The sequence below is a fragment of the Bufo bufo genome, chromosome 8 (genome assembly GCF_905171765.1).
Source record: "Bufo bufo chromosome 8, aBufBuf1.1, whole genome shotgun sequence".
In the NCBI taxonomy this organism is placed as follows: Eukaryota; Metazoa; Chordata; class Amphibia; order Anura; family Bufonidae; genus Bufo; species Bufo bufo.
The window spans coordinates 215,144,304-215,167,497 of NC_053396.1; the positions used below are offsets into that span (position 1 = coordinate 215,144,304).

Sequence of the window (23,194 nt, forward strand, 5' to 3'; positions counted from 1 at the left end):
TGCTCATGCACATAACTGTGTTGGGTCTGGGAAACATGGCCCATGTGTTGGGGGCATCTCCTGGAACAATGGTGGCTCCTCTGACCTGAATTTAGTGAATTATTGTAATTTACAATGTTGCGAGTTCCTGTCTGACCAGGGTCTTTTGTACTGTACTCACATCATCATGTGAGCACAGTACAATAGACCAGTGGTCAGATAGGAACTTCCTGCATCATAAATCACTTTGACGCAGTGAATTTGGGTCAAAAGGGCAATTGTTGGTCTGGGAAATGCCAGCAACACGGACTATGTTTTTCATACCGAGCATGGTCATGTGCATGAACCTTAAACCAACCAATTGTTGGTATAAAGTTAGACAATGGTGTCTAGCCATGCACAAAATGTATTATCCAACATAAGCCCCAGTGACAAACTTGGCACATCTTTAAACTGCCTAATCTAAATGTATACTGCCTGTAGGATTGGTATATCTGCTCCAATGTGTTTTTTTTATGTACATAGTATAAAGTTATATTGGTTACAAATATTAACAAATAGTAATAGTATAAGAAGTATCAAAATGTACTAGTAAAACAATCAGACATGATGGCAACGAACAAGTAGCTCTGCATATTGTAAAAATCTTGTTCACTTTTCCATGTAAATGGTCAAAATGTTTTTATTGATGCAGAGTAATACTTTTTATAGACAATAATATTATTGATGATGATTATGGTGTGGTTATTATTATTTTGCACACTAAGTAGATGATATGAATACGCAGACTGTACAAGTAAGACTGAAAATGAAAATCCCCTCAAGAATTTTGTTCAGGTTGTGATTCATGCCCGTATAAGGGGCCCTCGTCTGTTTTTGAGATAGACGATCTTGGTTATGACAGCAGAGAGGAGCCAATGCCAACACTGAATTTTTCTTGGGTAATGCAGTTGATGCTAGTGAGATTTCAGTCGGACCTCCTCAGTGCACACACTCTTTAAAAGTTCATCCACTTATTCATCATCTACTAATACAAGATCCACTATATCAGATTACAAAATAAATTTGTCAGTTGGAATCATGTTTTACTGGATCTAGAAATGAAGCATTCCCGCCATGGTTGCTTACTTTATTTGAGTCTTAAAGGGCAGTCCCTCTCTAATTTAATTTAAATAGCTATTTTTCAAAAACAAGGCTCATTATTTTTGAGCGTTTCTCCTATCATAGCTCTGCCTAGAGAACAGATTTTCTATTCTCTTAATTCTCTATTGATGCTTCTATCTAAAAAAAAAAATAATTCTGGGTTTACGTCGGTGGCTCCGGCTTGGCCACAGACTTTTGTGCCCAAAAATTTAGTACATTTCAAACCATGTCCCTTTCCCACTAAGTTGTGCCTCTTTACTGCTATGCCAGTACCCTCTGGTGACGTAGGTGCACTGGTCTTTTCTCCAACAGGATGTTTAAATTTCAGCAAAATTTTTTGCCAAACTGAGCACAATTTTACATCATGTTTTTAAAGTAATGTCTAAGAGCAATCACATTAGTAAATATGGACTTTTTTGACATTTTGATGGAATCACAGATTAACAAAGCTGAATGTAATAGGCCCCTACTAATAAAATACTGCTCTATGTGTGCACAAAAATAAGTACTATTATACTGCCTCATACTGTAAAGATATAACTTCTATAATGCCCCATCTTAGAATTAAGCAAATTTCTTGAAACTTGTTTCATGCCAGTGCCAACAAATAAAAAAAAATGGGTTCTAATTAATTATTCTTAAATTAAATATGCTCCAAATGTTTTGAAAATTGGTATATAACAATCTTTGGTTGCATAGTACTCAAGCTTTTTTTTTTTTTAAAGACTGAGAGAAAGAAAGCTAATTTGCATATTTTGGGGAAAGATTTCCAAATTAGCTTTTCTTTCAAAAATTATAGAACACTAAGACTATCTGATTCCAGCAGATGTGTTTTCCCAGAGAAGCAGAGCAGCGTTGGCTAGACTACTGTACTCCTCATGCATACTTCTGGTCTTCCTAATAAAAGAAAGCACCCCTAAGGCCACTCAGGGAGAGATATTGGGGGATTTTTCTTTTGAAACACACAGTCCTCTTATCCTTTTGGAAGGAAAACTGACTTACTTGTGTCATTCAGAGAAGCATAATACTGGAACACCAAATACTGTGGTCCTTTTGGAAAGAGAACTGACTTGCATGTCTTATTTACAGTGGAGTATTACACTAGTGTTAAGCGAACATGCTTGGCCGAACAGCAGTTCAGCTCGAGCATTACTATGCTCGGCACATCGCAGCGTTTGGCTCGAGCACAATTGAACACAATGAAAATCAATGGGAGACCTGAGTATTAAACCAGGCACCCCCTGCTCTGAAGAAGAGAGGGTGTCTGGTTCACAGAAAAAGGTTAGAAATTGATTGAAACACCACCGAAATGGTTTAAAAACAGCATGGGAAGGATGTCTGGATGCATCTTGGACTTTAATTACCTATGAAATACAATAGACAACCACACAAAGGCTATATGCCAAAATCCAGGTATGTGCAAACCAACAATCTATCCATGAGACAGATAACACTCAGCATACCTCACAATGGCAGCCTTGTGCACTATGAGACATTCAAAACCAGCTCTCATCTGACTAAGAGCCAATAAGCCTCAAAGTTGCTTCATATCTGTTGGATGGCTTGGGTGGACCTGCGCACCTAGATCAATATCATTAGGGTGACAAAAAGTTTTGATTGTCCTAACATAATATTCAATAACCTTTCTATACAGTTTAGTCATGTAAACTCATTTGCATAATCGTAGGCATATGCAAATTAGCTGAATATGCATTTTTTTTGCTGAAACACCATTTGTATGGAAAATTTGCAATCAGCGCAATTTATTGGATTCATAGTCTTATGAAAAGACTATGAATTCAATAATGGTGCTGTTCATGACTGATGAACAGCGCGATCTATTGGTTTCATAGTCTTTTTTTTAATATATACATTTTATTAGGTTTTGGTATAATTTGAACATTTACATTCAAAGGTACATATTGGATCAAATTACAGGTCATATTCCCTTTTTACAGATGTGCTGTGAAAACATGTGCTGTGAAAACAAAAATAAAACACATATAAACAGTGCAATAATCCTTTCCCTAAACAGTTCCCTTTCCCCTCTAGCCCTCCCCCTTCTATACAGGTGATGTGGTTTAAAGTTTTATTTTTATTATAGGTATTCCTGGAGGTGTACAGTGTCTCATTTCGGAGTTCATGTGGATTTATTGTCATGTAGTCTCATGGTAGTGCGTCTTTATGTAAAGATTAATGATGCTTTATATGTTATTGTTTCATAGTCTTATGACAAGACTATGAATCCATTAGATGGCGCTGATCATGGGCAGTGTAGATCGTGAATATTGTAATCACAAATTTTTTATTGTGAATTTTCCATGCAAATGGTTTTTAAGCTGAAAAACAAGGCAGATTCTGCTCATTTGCATGTCTTTCCCATATGTCCATGTTTATGCAAATGAGTTTACATGACAAAACTGTATAGAAAGGTTATTGAATATTATGTTCTGACAATCAGAAAACCTTTTGTCACCCTAATAATATTGATCTAGGTGCGCAGGTCCACCCAAGCCATCCAACAGATATAAAGCAAATTTAAGGCTTATTGGCTCTTAGTCAGATGAGAGCTGGTTTTGAATGTCTCATAGAGCACAAGGCTGCCATTATAAGGTATGCTGACTGTATCTGTCTCATGGAAAGATTTTTGGTTTGCACATACCTGGCTTTTTGCATATAGCCTTACTGTGGTTGTCTATTGTAGGTAATAGGAGTCGAAGATGCATCCAGATGTCCTCCCCATGCTGTTTCCAAACCATTTCTGTGGTGTTTCCATCAATTACTAACCTTTTTCTGTAAACTAGACACCCTCTCCTCTTCAGAGCAGGGGGTGCCTGGTTTAATGCTTGGGTTCTCCCATTGACTTCCATTGTGCTCGGGTGCTCGATGAACAATATATTACACCTCTCTCTTGGTCAACAATATAACTAGAATACTATCTCATGTACAAAAATATACTTCTTTGTAGGAAAAACATTATACTATAATACTGCCGCTATGTACAATTTTTTTTTTACTACAATACTGTTCCTAAGTACAAGAATATAACTACTATAATACTGCCCCTATGTCTAAGAAGATAACTTCTATAATACTGCTCTTACGTATAAGAATATAACTACTATAATACTGCCTCCTATGTACAAGAGTATAACTACTATAACACTGCCTCCTATGTACAAGAATATAACTATTATAATACTGCTCCCATGTATAACAATATAACTTCTATAATAGTGCTCCTATGTACAAGAATATAACTACTATAATACTGCTCCTATGTACAAGAATATAACTACTATAATACTGCCTCCTATGTACAAGAATATAGCTACTATAATACTGCCTCCTATGTACAGGAATATAACTATTATAATACTGCTCCTATGTACAAGAATATAACTATTATAATACTGCTCCCATGTATAACAATATAACTTCTATAATACTGCTCCTATGTACAAGAATATAATTACTATAATATTGCACCTATGTACAAGAATATAACTACTATAATACTGCTCCTATGTACAAGAATATAACTACTATAATACTGCTCCTATGTACAAGAATATAACTACTATAATACTGCTCCTTTGTTCAAGAATATAACTACTATAATACTGCTCCTAAGTACAAGAATATAACTACTATAATACTGCTTCTAAGTACAAGAATATAACTACTATAATACTGCCCCTATGTACAAGAATATAACTACTATAATACTGCCTCCTATGTACAAGAATATAACTACTATAATACTGCTCCTATGTACAAGAATATAACTACTATAATACTGCTCCTATGTACAAGAATATAACTACTATAATACAGCCTCCTATGTACAAGAATATAACTACTATAATACTGCTCCTATGTACAAGAATATAACTACTATAATACTGCTCCTAAGTACAAGAATATAACTACTATAATACTGCCCCTATGTACAAGAATATAACTACTATAATACTGCCTCCTATGTACAAGAATATAACTACTATAATACTACTCCTATGTACAAGAATATAACTGCTATAATACTGCTCCTATGTACAAGAATGTAACTGCTATAATACTGCCTCCTATGTACAAGAATATAACTACTATAATACTGCCTCCTATGTACAAGAATATAACTACTATAATACTACTCCTATGTACAAGAATATAACTACTATAATACTGCTCCTATGTACAAGAATATAACTACTATAATACTGCTCCTATGTACAAGAATATAACTACTATAATACTGCTCCTGTGTACAAGAATATAACTACTATAATACTGTCTCCTATGTACAAGAATATAACTACTATAATACTGCTCCTATGTACAAGAATATAACTACTATAATACTGCTCCTGTGTACAAGAATATAACTACTATAATACTGTCTCCTATGTACAAGAATATAACTACTATAATACTGTCTCCTATGTACAAGAATATAACTACTATAATACTGCTCCTATGTACAAGAATATAACTACTATAATACAGCCTCCTATGTACAAGAATATAACTACTATAATACTGCTCCTATGTACAAGAATATAACTACTATAATACTGCTCCTAAGTACAAGAATATAACTACTATAATACTGCCCCTATGTACAAGAATATAACTACTATAATACTGCCTCCTATGTACAAGAATATAACTACTATAATACTACTCCTATGTACAAGAATATAACTGCTATAATACTGCTCCTATGTACAAGAATGTAACTGCTATAATACTGCCTCCTATGTACAAGAATATAACTACTATAATACTGCCTCCTATGTACAAGAATATAACTACTATAATACTACTCCTATGTACAAGAATATAACTACTATAATACTGCTCCTATGTACAAGAATATAACTACTATAATACTGCTTCTGTGTACAAGAATATAACTACTATAATACTGTCTCCTATGTACAAGAATATAACTACTATAATACTGCTCCTATGTACAAGAATATAACTACTATAATACTGCTCCTGTGTACAAGAATATAACTACTATAATACTGTCTCCTATGTACAAGAATATAACTACTATAATACTGTCTCCTATGTACAAGAATATAACTACTATAATACTGCCTCCTATGTACAAGAATATAACTACTATAATACTGCTCCTATGTACAAGAATATAACTACTATAATACTGCCTTCTATGTACAAGAATATAACTACTATAATACTGCCTCCTATGTACAAGAATATAACTACTATAATACTGCTCCTATGTACAAGAATATAACTACTATAATACTGCTCCTATGTACAAGAATATAACTACTATAATACTGCCTTCTATGTACAAGAATATAACTACTATAATACTGCCTCCTATGTACAAGAATATAACTACTATAATACTGCTCCTATGTACAAGAATATAACTACTATAATACTGCCTTCTATGTACAAGAATATAACTACTATAATACTGTCTCCTATGTACAAGAATATAACTACTATAATACTGCTCCTATGTACAAGAATATAACTACTGTAATACTGCTCCTATGTACAAGAATATAACTACTATAATACTGCTCCTATGTACAAGAATATAACTACTATAATACTGCCTTCTATGTACAAGAATATAACTACTATAATACTGCCTCCTATGTACAAGAATATAACTACTATAATACTGCCTCCTATGTACAAGAATATAACTACTATAATACTGCTCCTATGTACAAGAATATAACTACTATAATACTGCTCCTATGTACAAGAATATAACTACTATAATACTGCCTTCTATGTACAAGAATATAACTACTATAATACTGCTCCTATGTACAAGAATATAACTACTATAATACTGCCTTCTATGTACAAGAATATAACTACTATAATACTGTCTCCTATGTACAAGAATATAACTACTATAATACTGCTCCAATGTACAAGAATATAACTACTATAATACTGCCTTCTATGGAAAAGATTATGGATTTTAACTGAATTTTGTTTATATAAATGATATCTTTTTAAATGAATTAGGTTTTTTCAATCTGCAAGTTTGCAAATTCTTCTAGCTGTATAACAATAACTGGTTAATGACTTCTTTCCCGACATTTGTCAAATCCTTCTATTATTTTTCTTTGAATATAATGTACTTAAAAAGAATAATTTTGGAGCTGCAGTCACTTTTAGAAAAATGTCTTTTGTTGCAGTAATAAGAATTATGTATATTTTTTTCTGCTTTCTCTTACTATGTGATAGTTTGAATACTGTCATTGAGACTTAATAACACCGATATAGTTATACACCTCATACAATATGTGAGGGAAGAAAGCGCTTTATTTTCTAAAGCATCGAGACGCGCTTTTTGCAGTATGCAGTATTAGTGCAAATAAAATAACAAGAGTTTACAATGCATCGAGCAGGAGAGGTGTTCGAGCTTTTACAATTAGAGTGAGGCGCTGTAGGCAAGTGATATTCGATTGCAATGTAACCCAGACAATTTAATATGCAAAACAACCACTCGCAAATAATACAGAACACTTTTCATTGCTTATTCCTCTTTCTCCACCGTGTCTACATCACCACAGTCTTCTTTTTCCCTTTTATTCCTTCTTATTTTCTTTTGACTTTTCTTCTTTTTTTTTTTCGCCTAATTTGCATACATCGTCCTCATTCTACCTTTCTTCTTCTCTTCCTCTCTGTTTCCTTTTTTTCCCTCCTTTCTCACATTTTTCCTGTTTTATTTCTAGCTTCTCTGTTTTTCTATCTCTGCTCCTCAACCTTCTTTTTCTTCTACTTTATAATCTTCCTAACTATTGTGTTGTTACTATTCTCCTTTTACCTTCTCTTCCTTTTGGTCATTCCTTTTCCTCTTCTCCTCCATCTTCTTCCTTTTCCTTCTACTCTTTTTTCTTCTCCTTCTTTATTTGATTCCCCCTTTTGTTACCTTTTTTATTGTTGTCTTCATTCTTTTCTACTTCTTCTTCGGCTTCTTCTTCTCTTCCTCCTCTTTCTCGTATCTCTAATTTTGTCATCTGCTCCTTTTCATTCTTCCTTTCTCTTCCCGTTCTTCTTCTTCATCTTCTTCTATTACTCCTCTCATTCTCCTTCCCCCTCTTCTTCTCCTTCTTTCTCTTCCTATTCTTCATTTTCCTAGCCCATTTTCTCAGTTTTCCCTCATATTCTCTGTTCCTTTGAAGGTATCGTTTCTTTGTCCACCTATTGTTGCCTTTCTATTTTTTTTACTGCTACTTTGTGGTTTTAACTATGTACAATTTAGAGTAGTTCCATATTTTGGACAGTCCACATTGAAAATACTTAGCCGCGTGTTTTTAGGCCTGTTTCACACTTGATTTGTGGCATTCCTGTTATGAGATCCGGCAGCAGATCTAAAAAACGGGCTAAAGCGGATCAGTTTTATCCCCTTTCATTGTCAAGAATGCATTTCGTTCCATTTAGGCTACTTTCACACTTGCGTTGTTCTTTTCCGGCATAAAGTTCCGTCACAGGGGCTGTATACCGGAAAATAACTGATTAGTTTTATCCCCATGCATTCTGAATGGAGAGAAATTCGTTCAGTTTCCATCAGGATGTCTTCAGTTCAGTCTTTTTGACTGATCAGGCAAAAGAGAAAACCGAGGCATGCTACGGTTTTCTCTCCGGCGAAAAAAACTGAAGACTTGCCTGAACGCCGGATCCGGAATTTTTTCCCATAGGAATGAATTGGCGCCGGATCCGGCATTCAGAATACCGGAATGCCGGATCCGTCATGCGCATGTGCAGATAGGTAAAAATGTGAAAAAATGTACAAGACGGATTCGTCGGTCCGCATGACAAGCGGAGAGACGGATCCGTCCTTGCAATGCATTTGTGAGACGGATCCGCACCCGGATCCGTCTCACAAATGCTTTCAGTCAGCGGCAGATCGGCGGATCCGGCGGGCAGTTCCGACGTCGGAACTGCCCGCCAGATCACACTGCCGCAAGTTTGAAAGTAGCCTTAGATGCGTTTTTTGCCCAAACATAAGACCGTTGCAAGCTGCGGTTTTGTCTCTGGTCTGTGAAATGGAACAAACCAGATACGTCATGAAAATCAATGTCAGTTGCCGGAAAAAAGTGCTAGATTCTTCCGAAACTAATATCCGGATGTATTAAATGGCCCAGATCCTCTGCCGTATCTCAAAAGTGTGAAACAGGCCCTATACTCTACTACTGCTACCATAGTGATCGTGACTGACAAGAGAAAAAGAAGCAGAAAAAATGCAAGGTCCCAAATAAATGTTATATAACTTGGAAATGTTCAAGTTTCCAGTCGTTTCCAGTTGTTGTGCTTTTAACTCTTTGGTGAATAATTATCTATCGATGTTCGGGATGACGCTTCTCTGTCAAGATGAAATTTACATATAAATGACTGAACTATTGTTTTTTCTCTTATGTTGCAGTTAAGAAAGCTTTGGAAGAAGAAGAGGAAAGAAAACCAGTGTTGGCCAAGAAGAAAGTCAAGGAACTGAGAGTCTTGGATAGTAAAACAGCCCAGAATCTTTGTATGTATTATGTTATGGGATTTCTACACAAAACACTGCATGAAAACGTTCTTCTCTGTGTATATTTATAGGTTTTATCTCTGCTGCATAAAATATTATCATAGGTGAAACAAAGATATATCAGGAAAAGAGTAAACTTAAAGGAGTTGTCTGGGTTCAGCTCACATCTTATTCACCCTCTGAGATGAGCATCGGAGTATTTCATGCTGTATCACGCAGGGCAAGAGCTTTTTTTGTTTACATACTTAGGGCCCATTCAGACACGGTGTGGAGAGGAATCGCTGACATGAATATAAATTTTCTATTGTGGTTGCAGCCACTCGCGGCCGGTATTATTATTTTATTATTATTACTTTATGCACTTATATAGCTCTACTATATTCGGCAGCGCTTTACAGACATTAGCATCCAACTGTCCCATATGATGCTCACAATCTAAGGTCCCTATCAGTCTGTCTTTGGAGTGTGGGAGGAAACCGGAGAACCCGGAGGAAACCCTTGCAAAGACGGGGAGAACATACAAACTCCATGCAGATGTTGCCGTTGGTCGGATTCGAACCGAGGACCCCAGCGCTGCTAGGCACCAATGCTAACCACTGAGCCACCATGCTGGGATGCGTGATTTGCAGATCCACAAAACACTATGGCCATCTGAATGAGGCCTTACAATACTAGGCAGAGGTTTCCTCCTAGCAGTGTTCCCAGTGGCTAGGGCAGCGCTTGGGAAGCCTCCGCCTAGGGAAGCCTAGCGCTTGGGAAGCCCCGCACGGTTCAGCACAAGGCATGAAATGCTCCAGTGCTCATCTCAGAGAGGCAGCCTGGGTGAAGAAGGAGATATGTCCGGGTTTGGCTCTGAACAACTCCTTTAAAGGTGCTGTACATTTAGGCAAATGATCGATTGGGTAAACTTAGTATGGCTTGGTAAATCGTTTTAAAAAAGTATCTGGAAAAGGGGGTCACGACTTAGTATCGTTGTAAAATGCTCCAGATTTATGAATGCAGTGTGCCAGTTTTAATGTTTTTTTTCTCATAAAACACTGGTCTAAAGTAAGTCAAACATCGAGAGATGGTGCAAGAAAGTGAACGGTGGCTTACATGTCCCAAAATGCACCAAATCTATCCATGGGCACCTCTGGGACAAATATGGTGCATTTTTTACCTCACTCTTCTACTTTGAGTACATTAAAAACCTCATTGTGTTAGTCCTGCCTAGTGTTGGACCTGAGGAGATGGAAAAGACGAATGGTTCCAGAATATGCTTGCTGTGACTGGACAATGTTTAATTAGCTTAGGTACGGTAGTTGATCAAAACATTTTAGATGCAAAAGAAAAGCCTGGTGAGATGGCCTTGCTCAATTTAGTAGAAGTCATTTGACTACGCTTCTCAGAAATTGAGTGATAGGAAGCAAGTGCGATGTCAATCAGCTGCTTTTAAGGCCAGCAGGATACTGTCATGTATAAGAAGTGGCAGGGAAATCATTATTATTCCTATTCGTGCAGTCTTACCTAGAATATGCAGCTCAGTACATTGAAAGCTTGGCATGGTGTTGAGGAGTGGATCTACGAAACTGATAAGGGCATAAAAGAAGAAATAAAGCACCCAATCCTTTTTCTGCCCAAAATCTGCCATCGAGGAAGAATTGGGGATCCTCCAAAACATCAAATGAAAGCACCAAATTCATCATAACTAACCAACCATCGTAGTGAGGCCTCCTAGCTCTACCCCGACGAAAAATGTCAGAGAAATAACGGGCTGTTGGATTTTTTGGACAAACCCTTTGTTCTGAAGGTACTAGTAAAGCTGCCAATAGAGAAGTGTCATGCCCCACTCTGACGATGTGCAGAGGTCGGCCAGGATAGCAGCACGAGTTTAGTATTTGTTTTGGTGTCGTGCTTGATCCGCCTCTCATCAGGTGCACTGGGTGGAGTCATTAGTTTAAATGGCCTCCAGCTAAGTGCTCTGAGCGGATTATACTGATCATTTTGGTCTGGGAAGTTTGGAGGGAAGGTTGGCTGTCAGTTCCTGCTCTCAGAAGATAAGTGTCATTTCTAGTTTGGTTGTTTGTGTCATCTATCCCATCCAGGTTCTGTGCGAGCAGGCTGCTCCTATCTCCCCACTTCACCATCTTAGGGAGTTCAGGGTTTTGTCAGTCTAGGCTGGAGGACACAGCACACCTACCTTCAAGGTCTGCCTGTGGGCTGAGCAGTGCAGGGAAAGAGGTCAGGGATAAACTAGGAGGTGACCCTTCCCCTGTCTCTCGTCCAGAGCCTGGTTGGTGTGTTATCTTTTATACTGAGTGCACGTCCGCCGTGACAAGAAGTCCAGCAGTGATTTTTATTTTTTTTGGTCTTCAACAATTTTGATTCAAGTATCGTGAGACTAGGAGATTATTGTACAGTCTGTACATCTCTATTCTCTGTAAATCTACATAAACCGAGATGTCATTTGACTAAAGATCCCGTGTATGGTGATCATTCCTCCCCCATCACTATTCACCCATGGTTTCTTACTGTTTAACTTTCAGCTATCTTCTTGGGATCTTATCGAATGTCTTATGAAGAAATTAAGAACATCATCTTAGAGGTAGATGAAGCAAAATTGTCTGAATCTTTAATTCAGGTATGTTTCCATGGGAAAATGCAATTCAGATGATTACAGAAAAATGTTTTTGGCTTTTTTTTATATATATATATATATTTTTTGGGGGGGTGTATGAAAGTGATTTCAGAATATTGATCTCCTCACTATGGTTACTTTACATCATCTCTGTGCACTAATATATCGTGTTTGACTGGCAGGGGCATACACAGATCTCATAGGGCCCGATGGCAAAATTTACTATTTACCTAGATTTCTGATAAATTTAATTTTTTTTCAATTAAGTGAAAGAAATTGTAATTAAATACAAACTGTAATAAAAAAAAAAAAGTTGCCTATGGCTTTAATGTCAGAAAAGGTGGAACAGATGCTTCAAAATAAATGGCGCTCATTCTGAACACCATATTTACACCAGAAAACTGGCAAACATAACATGACTTCTCTTTTAGTACAAAGCTAGCTGGCTGCCTACAGCCACCACTAGGGGGAGCTCAGTGAACAGGAATTAATGCAACTACTATGGTAATCATCTCTGTGCAATGAGCTCCTCCTAGTGGCTGTTGCATGAAAATGCAGTGTATTCACACGGGGAAGAGAACAGCAAGTTCAGTACTTTGGAGCAGTTCTATAGTCGTCATTAGAAATGAGCAAATCAAATCCAACAAAGTGGTATTCAATCCAAATTTGACGATAAATTCGATTCGCTGCAAAGCCGAATTTCCTTGTGTTTTGTGATAGCAAATTGATTTAACCTGAAATAGTGTAAAAAAAAAAATCATACTTAACTCCTCCGTTTGCTTGTGATGGGACAGGCACCGCCATATTGATTAAAGATCTCGGCCAAAATTCTGTGCGTGGTGACGTATGATGTCACCACACCAGCCAGTGTGACGACATCATCTCTGGCCTCGCGATATTTCGCTCAAGATCTTCAAGCAAGATGGTGGCGGCCAGCCTGTTGCGAGCAAATGTATGATTATTTATTTTTTTCCTGTTAATTTTACATTGTATTATTCCTCTCAGATGCCACGATCATGTATGAATGTGGCATCTGAGGGGGTACAATGATAGGGATCGGCGCTATCGCAGTCATTGCACCCGAAATAATTAGTTACAATGCAAATTATTTTGTAAAATTCAACGAAACAGCAGGATCGAATTTTCCAAAACTTCGCTCATCTCTAGTAGTTATATTCTTGTACATAGGAGCCGTATTATAGTAGTTATATTCTTGTACATAGGTGTCAGTATTATAGTAGTTATATTTCTGCACATAGGAGCAGTTTTATAGTAGTTATATTATTGTACATAGGAGTAGTATTATAGTAGTTATATTCTTGTACATAGAAGCAGTATTATAGTAGTTATATTCTTGTACATAGGAGCAGTATTATAGTAGTTATATTCTTGTACATAGGAGCAGTATTATAGTAGTTATATTCTTGTACATAGGAGCAGTATTATAGTAGTTATATTCTTGTACATAGGAGCAGTATTATATTAGTTATATTCTTGTACATAGGAGCAGTATTATAGTAGTTATATTCTTGTACATAGGAGCCGTATTATAGTAGTTATATTCTTGTACATAGGAGGCAGTATTATAGTAGTTATATACTTGTACATAGGAGCAGTATTATAGTAGTTATATTCTTGTACATAGGAGCAGTATTATAGTAGCTATATTCTTGTACATAGGAGCCGTATTATAGTAGTTATATTCTTGTACATAGGAGCAGTATTATAGTAGCTATATTCTTGTACATAGGAGCAGTATTATAGTAGTTATATTCTTGTACATAGGAGCCGTATTATAGTAGTTATATTCTTGTACATAGGAGCAGTATTATAGTAGTTATATTCTTGTACATAGGAGCAGTATTATAGTAGTTATATTCTTGTACATAGGGGCAGTATTATAGTAGTTATATTCTTGTACATAGGAGCAGTATTATAGTAGTTATATTCTTGTACATAGGAGGCAGTATTATAGTAGATATATTCTTGTACATAGGAGCAGTATTATAGTAGCTATATTGTTGTACATAGGAGCAGTATTATAGTAGTTTTATTCTTGTACATAGGAGACAGTATTATAGTAGTTATATTCTTGTACATAGGAGCAGTATTATAGTAGTTATATTCTTGTACATAGGAGGCAGTATTATTGTAGATATATTCTTGTACATAGGAGCAGTATTATATTAGTTATATTCTTGTACATAGGAGCAGTATTATAGTAGTTATATTCTAGTACATAGGAGCAGTATTATAGTAGTTTTATTCTTGTACACAGGAAAAGTATTATAGTATTTATATTCTTGTACATAGGAGGCAGTATTATAGTAGTTATATTCTTGTACACAGGAGCAGTATTATAGTAGTTATATTCTTGTACATAGGAGCAGTATTATAGTAGTTTTATTCTTGTACATAGGAGACAGTATTATAGTAGTTATATTCTTGTACATAGGAGCAGTATTATAGTAGTTATATTCTTGTACATAGGAGGCAGTATTATTGTAGATATATTCTTGTACATAGGAGCAGTATTATATTAGTTATATTCTTGTACATAGGAGCAGTATTATAGTAGTTATATTCTTGTACATAGGAGGCAGTATTATAGTAGTTATATTCGTGTACATAGGAGTAGTATTATAGTAGTTATATTCTAGTACATAGGAGCAGTATTATAGTAGTTTTATTCTTGTACACAGGAAAAGTATTATAGTATTTATTTTCTTGTACATAGGAGGCAGTATTATAGTAGTTATATTCTTGTACACAGGAGCAGTATTATAGTAGTTATATTCTTGTACATAGGAGCAGTATTATAGTAGTTATATTCTTGTACATAGGAGGCAGTATTATAGTAGTTATATTCTTGTACATAGGAGGCAGTATTATAGTAGTTATATTCTTGTACATAGGAGCAGTATTATAGTAGTTTTATTCTTGTACATAGGAGCAGTATTATAGTAGTTTTATTCTTGTACATAGTAACAGTTTTATATTAGTTATAGTTTTGTACATAGCAATATTATTATAGTAGTTATTTTGTTGTACATAGGAGCAGTATTATATACTTTATTTTGGATATAGTTAGATTATTTTTCATTGAGGGCTTTAGTATTTTATTATTCTCTAGATAACTTTTAGTTTAGATCATCAGAATGAAACATTTCTTGTGAAAGCTCCTTCATAGTGTTTATTTTCCTTATTACTTTCTGCATCTTTCTGTAACATTATTATTTTTTGAATTGTAACAGAATAGCTTCCCACATCTCTGCTCTCTGGGCCCTTGTGAGTGCTGTATGGGGTATTGTAGCTTCTGCATCAGTATGTGATTGGCTTTCGACTTCCACCTAAGGCTACTTTCACACTTGCGTTTTTCTTTTCCGGCATAGACTTCCGTCACAGGGGCTCTATACCGGAAAAGAACTGATCGGTTTTATCCCCATGCATTCTGAATGGAGAGCAATCCGTTCAGTTTGCATCAGGATGTCTTCAGTTCAGTTGTTTTGACTGATCAGGCAAAAGAGAAAACCGCAGCATGCTACGGTTTTCTCTCCGGCGAAAAAAACTGAAGACTTGCCTGAATTTTTTCCCATAGGAATGTATTAGTGCCAGATCCGGCATTCAGAATACCGGAATATCGGATCCGTCCTTCCGGCCTGCGCATGCGCAGATCGGTAAAAATGTGAAAAAATGTACAAGACGGATCCGTCTGTCCGCATGGCAAGCGGAGAGACGGATCTGTCCTCGCAATGCATTTGTGAGACGGATCCGCATCTGGATCCGTCTCACAAATGCTTCAGTCAGCGGCAGATCGGCGGATAGTTCCGACGACGGAACTGCCCGCCGGATCACACTGCCGCAAGTGTGAAAGTAGCCTAAAAGGCAACAAACCCTTGTTGAGTTCCCCTTCTCTTCTCTGTTGTATCTCGGTGCAGACCTCGTCGTTCTCAGCCGTCGTCTTGGCAGATTCACATGTTCTGTATTTGAGTTGGGCTTACTCTATGTTGTCAGGCTTAATATTTCTTCCAATTCACAATAAAAAGGAAACATATAGATGAAGGTAATTAAATTGTCGGACTGACAGGGACAGACTATATTTTACTGATAACTTGTTTCATCTTACAAAAAAAAAAAAAATTCAATTACTTTGTGTTCAGTTCTGCTTGGAAGATCGGAGGAAAGCTTTATATATCAGAGCATAAATAGCTGCTGTATCTTATTGCTCTCTGCCCTGTTGCATGTCACATAATTGGTTGTTTTCTATGACTGATGAGCATTTCCATTACTTGGATGGCTTTAAGTATAGTAATGGACATGAGTGCATTAGACTTCGGCAGCTGCGTGTCATCCAGAGTGTACACTATAGGGTTAACTTCACAGGGTTTTTACCACAATACTGATGGCTGCCTTGGCTTTGTTACTGCTGTAGAACTACAACTCCCAGCGTTATTTTTTTTTGCATAAGCTTAACATTAAAGTACAAGTCTGCCCTTATTTACAATATACATACTATATAATACTCCAAATACTCTACAACAATGTGATTATATCCCCATCCACCTGGTCCACTATATTATAGGGTCACAATTATTAATTACCTTAATATTTACCCCAGTTACTAATACTACACCTCCTGTCCCCACTGTTTACCCCAATTACTAATACTACACCTCCTGTCACCACTGTTTACCCCAGTTACTAATACTACACCTCCTGTCACCACTGTTTACCCCAGTTACTAATACTACACCTCCTCTCACCACTGTTTACCCCAGTTACTAATACTACACCTCCTGTCCCCACTGTTTACCCCAGTTACTAATACTACACCTCCTGTCCCCACTGTTTACCCCAGTTACTAATACTACACCTCCTGTCCCCACTGTTTACCCCAGTTACTAATACTACACCTCATGTCACCACTGTTTACCCCAGTTACTAATACTACACCTCCTGTCACCACTGTTTACCCCAGTTACTAATACTACACCTCCTGTCACCACTGTTTACCCCAGTTACTAATACTGCACTTTCTGTCACCACTGTTTACCTCGGGTTAATAATACTACACCTCTTGTCACCATTGTTTACCCCAGTTACTAATACTACACCTCCTGTCCCCACTGTTTACCCCAGTTACTAATACTACACCTCCTGTCACCACTGTTTACCCCAGTTACTAATACTACACCTCCTGTCCCCACTGTTTACCCCAGTTACTAATACTACACCTCCTGTCACCACTGTTTACCCCAGTTACTAATACTACACCTCCTGTCCCCACTGTTTACCCCAGTTACTAATACTACACCTCCTGTCACCACTGTTTACCCCAGTTACTAATACTACACCTCCTGTCACCACTGTTTACCCCAGTTACTAATACTACACCTCCTGTCCCCACTGTTTACCCCAGTTACTAATACTGCACTTTCTGTCACCACTGTTTACCTCGGGTTAATAATACTACACCTCTTGTCACCATTGTTTACCCCAGTTACTAATACTACACCTCCTGTCCCCACTGTTTACCCCAGTTACTAATACTACACCTCCTGTCACCACTGTTTACCCCAGTTACTAATACTACACCTCCTGTCCCCACTGTTTACCCCAGTTACTAATACTACACCTCCTGTCACCACTGTTTACCCCAGTTACTAATACTACACCTCCTGTCCCCACTGTTTACCCCAGTTACTAATACTACACCTCCTGTCACCACTGTTTACCCCAGTTACTAATACTACACCTCCTGTCCCCACTGTTTACCCCAGTTACTAATACTACACCTCCTGTCACCACTGTTTACCCCAGTTACTAATACTACACCTCTTGTCACCACTGTTTACCTCAGTTACTAATACTACACCTCCTGTCACCACTGTTTACCCCAGTTACTAATACTACACCTCTTGTCACCACTGTTTACCTCAGTTACTAATACTACACCTCCTGTCACCACTGTTTACCCCAGTTACTAATACTACACTTTCTGTCCCCACTGTTTACCCCAGTTACTAATACTACACCTCCTGTCACCACTGTTTACCCCAGTTACTAATACTACACTTTCTGTCACCACTGTTTACCTCGGTTACTAATACTACACCTCTTGTCACCATTGTTTACCCCAGTTACTAATACTACACCTCCTGTCACCACTGTTTACCCCAGTTACAAATACTACACCTCCTGTCACTACTGTTTACCCCAGTTACTAATACTACACCTCTTGTCACCACTGTTTACCTCAGTTACTAATACTACACCTCTTGTCACCACTGTTTACCCCAGTTACTAATACTACACCTCCTGTCACCACTGTTTACCCCAGTTACTAATACTACACCTCTTGTCACCACTGTTTACCTCAGTTACTAATACTACACCTCCTGTCACCACTGTTTACCCCAGTTACTAATATTACACCTCCTGTCCCCACAGTTTACCCCATTTACTAATACTACACCCTAAATCAGCACCAATTACTTACCTTCAGTAACCCTGTTTACCTCAGTTCCTAATACTATACCTCCTGTCAACACTGTTTACCCCAGTTAATAATATCACATCTGCAGTCACTGTTATTTACCCCAGAAACTTATACTATACTGTATCTTCAGTTACCTTTACATAGCCCATTTACTAATATTATACCCCCAGTTACCACTACTTAACCTTGTTACTAACTTAGTTACCATAATATTACCCCAGCTACTGTTTGCACCAGTTATTAATACTACACCTCCCGTTGCTTCAATTTACCCCAGTTACTAATACTCCACTTTCTGTCACAGCTGTTTACCCCAGATTCCAATACTACACCTCCATTCACTTCCACTTACCCCAGTTACTAATACTTCTACTTCATTCACCGTATTTACCCCAGTTATTAATACTTCATCCCCAGTCAACTGTATTTACCCCAGATTCTAATACTACACCTTTAGTTACTTCTATTTACAGTACTGTGGTACTAAAAGTACAGTTACCTTTATATATACCAGATTCTAATACTACAACTCTTGTTACCTCTATTTACATGGATGCTAAAAGTGTAGTTCCCATTATTTACCCCTATTGTGCCTATAATAAACTCAATTTCTAAACCAGTTACTTTTCTACCTCCAGTAACTTATATTTACCTCTGTTACTCTTACTGTCAATCACTTAACTTTACCTCAGTTAGCTATGTTATTTCCCTAGTCACCTATGTGTAACCCACTTACCTCCTCTTAGTCTTTTTTATATTTATAATCTACCCCCAGTGGCAGTATGTTGCTCAGCCATGTTTATTCTAACTCTATGCACCGGTATTTACCCCAGATACTGGTAATATGCCCCCAGGTAATGGCAGACTGGCCATAGACCATGCAGGGGTATTTCTTGGTAGGCTGATGCCCAAGCCCTCCTCATGGCCACTGACCAGGTACACATGCAGTGGATGGGTTTGGAGTGGTCCCAACGTTATGCTGGGTCTCCCTCCATTGAGGTGTCACTGCGTGTTCTTCTGGAAGGGATGGTAAGGCGTGGTGCACCCCAAAGGGAATAAGTCCAGAGAGTCAGGTCTGCAGTAACCTGGGTGCTTCTTTACTGGAGGGATTTAGGTACAAAACAATCTGGGTGAGGAATAGGGCTGGCTTCTCCAGTCTCCTCCCTGGCAGAAGAAGGGTTTAATGCTGAGGAAAGGCCTGAACTAGCTGTCCCTCTCTCTCTTCAGAAGACTGGTACCCTGGACAAAGATTGGAGACCCACTCTCTGTAGCTCAGTAGTCTGGGTGGCTCCTGGGTCACAGGGCTGGTGACCTATAGTCTATGGCTCAGCGTCTTCTTTGGGTCACTCATGTAGTCTGGCAGAGCATTCCTCTCCAAGTGCTGGTCCCAAACTGAAGAATACTAGGGGCTCTACCATTTCTAGCTAGACTGGAACCTTCTAGTGGGAGGGGTGGAGTGGAGAAACTCAGCACAAACAGTTACATTGTAACACTTTCCCTCTCTCATAGACTTCAATGACACTCAATGGCAATGACACAGCAATGCTTCTTATTCAAAGTCCCAAAAGTCTCTCAGTATTTATTAACCCTTTCCACAGAGCCTCACAAATACAGTGCAAATGAACAGGATATATATCACAACATACATATAACATGTAATTACACAGCATTAAACTGTGCAAATGTCTACAAATGTTCAGACTTAACAGTACCCCTGCTCCAGGGCACTACATATGATGCCCTGATGCTCTCAGCATTAATGCTAGGTGTATCAGGTACTTATGCATCTGGCCACATCCACAGGTGCCCTCCTGAATTTAACTGTATCCCCATCCTTGTGATAGGGCGGTATTTTGTGCTGCACTATGGTATTGCTGGTCGCACCTACTTCTGTTTTCCCTGCCTACTTGCGGCTTGTGTTGTCCCTTCTTATTTATGTTGCCCCGCCTTCTGTCAGTTTGGACTTCCCTATGACATGGGGCCTCTTTCAGTTTTTATTCCAGGGCCTCTTTAAGTTCCCAGTCCGCCCCTACCGCTGGACCCCTATTTACCCCAGTTCCATAGAATTCACCCTGTAATATCCTGCACTTATCATTTCTGCAGCCTGCACTGTACACATCCTCCTTATTCCCGTCACCTGTGAATTCACAAAAGGTTTTCCATACAGAAAACCAGGCCGTGTGTCCTCGTCTCTATAAGTAAAGCAGATTCCAGCCATAAAACATGTTTCCCTTATTTTATTACTTTTTTTTTTTTTGCTCCTTTTCTGAGTTTTTTTCCCCTTTCCAGCTGCATTTAAAGTACTTTACTTTTTATGAAATAGAAAAAGCCAGCATGCATCCCTCATCCCGCCGGTGGTGTGATTAAATACTTAATCTTAACACTTAATCATACTTTTAAGAGCAGTTGAGTAACTGTATAAAAAAAAATAAGAACTTCTTTGAAGAGCATAAATACCCGGCTCCGGTGAGGAACAAAAAAGAAAAAAAATAAATCAGAAAAAGGAAACTTGTCTTGAGCTTCTGAGCCAAGATCCACTTGTGGTAGATTACCTCCCATCCTGCTCCTAAAATAATGGGGATGAGGGAAGTGTGGCCTCCTTATGCCCTTAAAGAGCATATGTCAGCAGGATTAACCCCATTAAACCCATTCGGGGTGATCCTGCTGATTAAAATGATACTTGGCTGACAAAAATCCTTTGAGCAGAGTTCTAGTCCCTATACAAATAAGGGCTTCAGTGCAGGTCCTACCCTCTTGGTGCACCTCTGCTGCCCTGTATTTGCCACACCCTTTCTCCGCCCCATGGTGCACTGGAAACCTTATTTGCATATGGAGTTAAACTCTGTTTTTTCTGGAACGGCACAGCAGATTTTTGCCGTCTAGATATTGTTTTTATCAGCAGAATCAACCCTATCCTGCCAACAGGGGGCGTTATAGTCGTGACCATCATATGAATTAAAAGTCTTAAAATACTTCCGTAAAGGGGTTTTGCAATGACTGATGTAAAACATGAAAATCAAACATCATATAGTACAAAGCTAGAACGAGTCCTGGCCCTCACATAGATCCAGAGATCTCCCCATTCATTGCTCCAAATTATTTTTCTAGATCAAGTTCAGACTGTTAGCTCAGGGTATGTGTCACTTTTAGGGAGCGTGTCCTTCCTGCTGTAGCTCTTTCCCTGTAACTACTACAACATGTAACAGAACAGATGGCTGGAGACAGTTGAAAATTAAAACTGAGTACGTGGGAAGGGCGCCGTCACAGCAGAAAGGCTTGGTGCACCCCTGATGGAAGGACACACTATGCAGCCGCTCTCACTAAAATGTGAAGGGCCACAATATAGGGCCCCCACATGTATTGTGCTTCTGCCTTCTCTTTGAGTCTTCTCCCTTCCAAATCTAAATGCTAACGGTTGGAGCAGGTCTCAGTTCCCCATCGAAGACGTGTCATGAAATGGGAGCGCGCGGTCCCTATACAGCCCAGTTTCTATGGAAATCTCTGAGACGAGCGGAGCACTTGGCTGTGACATGGCAGAGGCTGAGCACACGACGCCTGCTGTTCCGTCAGTCAACCAGAGGGAGTCACTTTTGTCCGCGGCATCCTCCTCGGGAACAATATTCAGGAATAGTCTCTCCATTAATAGACTGAATGTTTCATGTTAATATAGAGCGGAGGCGCCGTGTGCACCGCACCTCACCGCCAGAAACACGGAACAGGAGTGACTTGTATCCACGGCAGGTAAGAGATTAACAGGACGGAGGCCGACAATCAATACGATCAATTCCTGTTCTGTTTCTGGGGAAAATACAAATAAAATCTCTCATTAAATTTCAGTGATATCAGAAAGAAGTGAAATTATAACGGGTGGAGGGGCTCACGACACAAAGCGACAGAAACGCTGCGCTAAAGAGAGGGAGGGGGGTCTTCAGGGGCCAGAGGTAGAAGATATGGGGGCCCCAAAGCCTTTCTGCCACATAAAGGTAGTATAACTGGTAAAGTAGGTGAATATGTTACATCAGGAGCCTCAGTATCTATCAATCATCTATTATCTATCTATCTATCTATCTATCTATCTATCTATCTATTATCTATTATCTATCTATCTATCTATCTATCTATCATCTATCTATCTATCTATCTATTATCTATCTATCTATTATCTATCTATCTATCTATTATCTATCTATCTATCTATCTATCTCCTATCTATCTATCTATCTATCTATTATCTATCTATCTATCTATCTATCTATCTATCTATTATCTATCTATTATCTATCTATCTATCTCATATCTATCTATCTATATATTATCTATCTATCTATCTATCTATCTATCTATCTATCTATCTATCTATTATCTATCTATCTATCTATCTATCTATCTATCTATCTATCATCTATTATCTATC

The 23,194-nt window shown here is 38.1% G+C and overlaps 1 protein-coding gene across 4 annotated transcripts in view; it reads left to right on the forward strand.

Moving 5' to 3' along the window:
• The window catches only part of DIAPH2 (diaphanous related formin 2), a 1,253,176-nt gene that overhangs the window by 535,905 nt on the left and 694,077 nt on the right, over window positions 1-23,194 (forward strand). For all 4 annotated transcript variants that reach the window (XM_040442348.1, XM_040442349.1, XM_040442347.1 and 1 more), the window contains 2 exons: window positions 9,563-9,664; window positions 12,190-12,284. In XM_040442348.1, coding sequence (XP_040298282.1) covers window positions 9,563-9,664; window positions 12,190-12,284 — 197 coding nt within the window. The remainder of the gene's footprint in view (window positions 1-9,562; window positions 9,665-12,189; window positions 12,285-23,194) is intronic.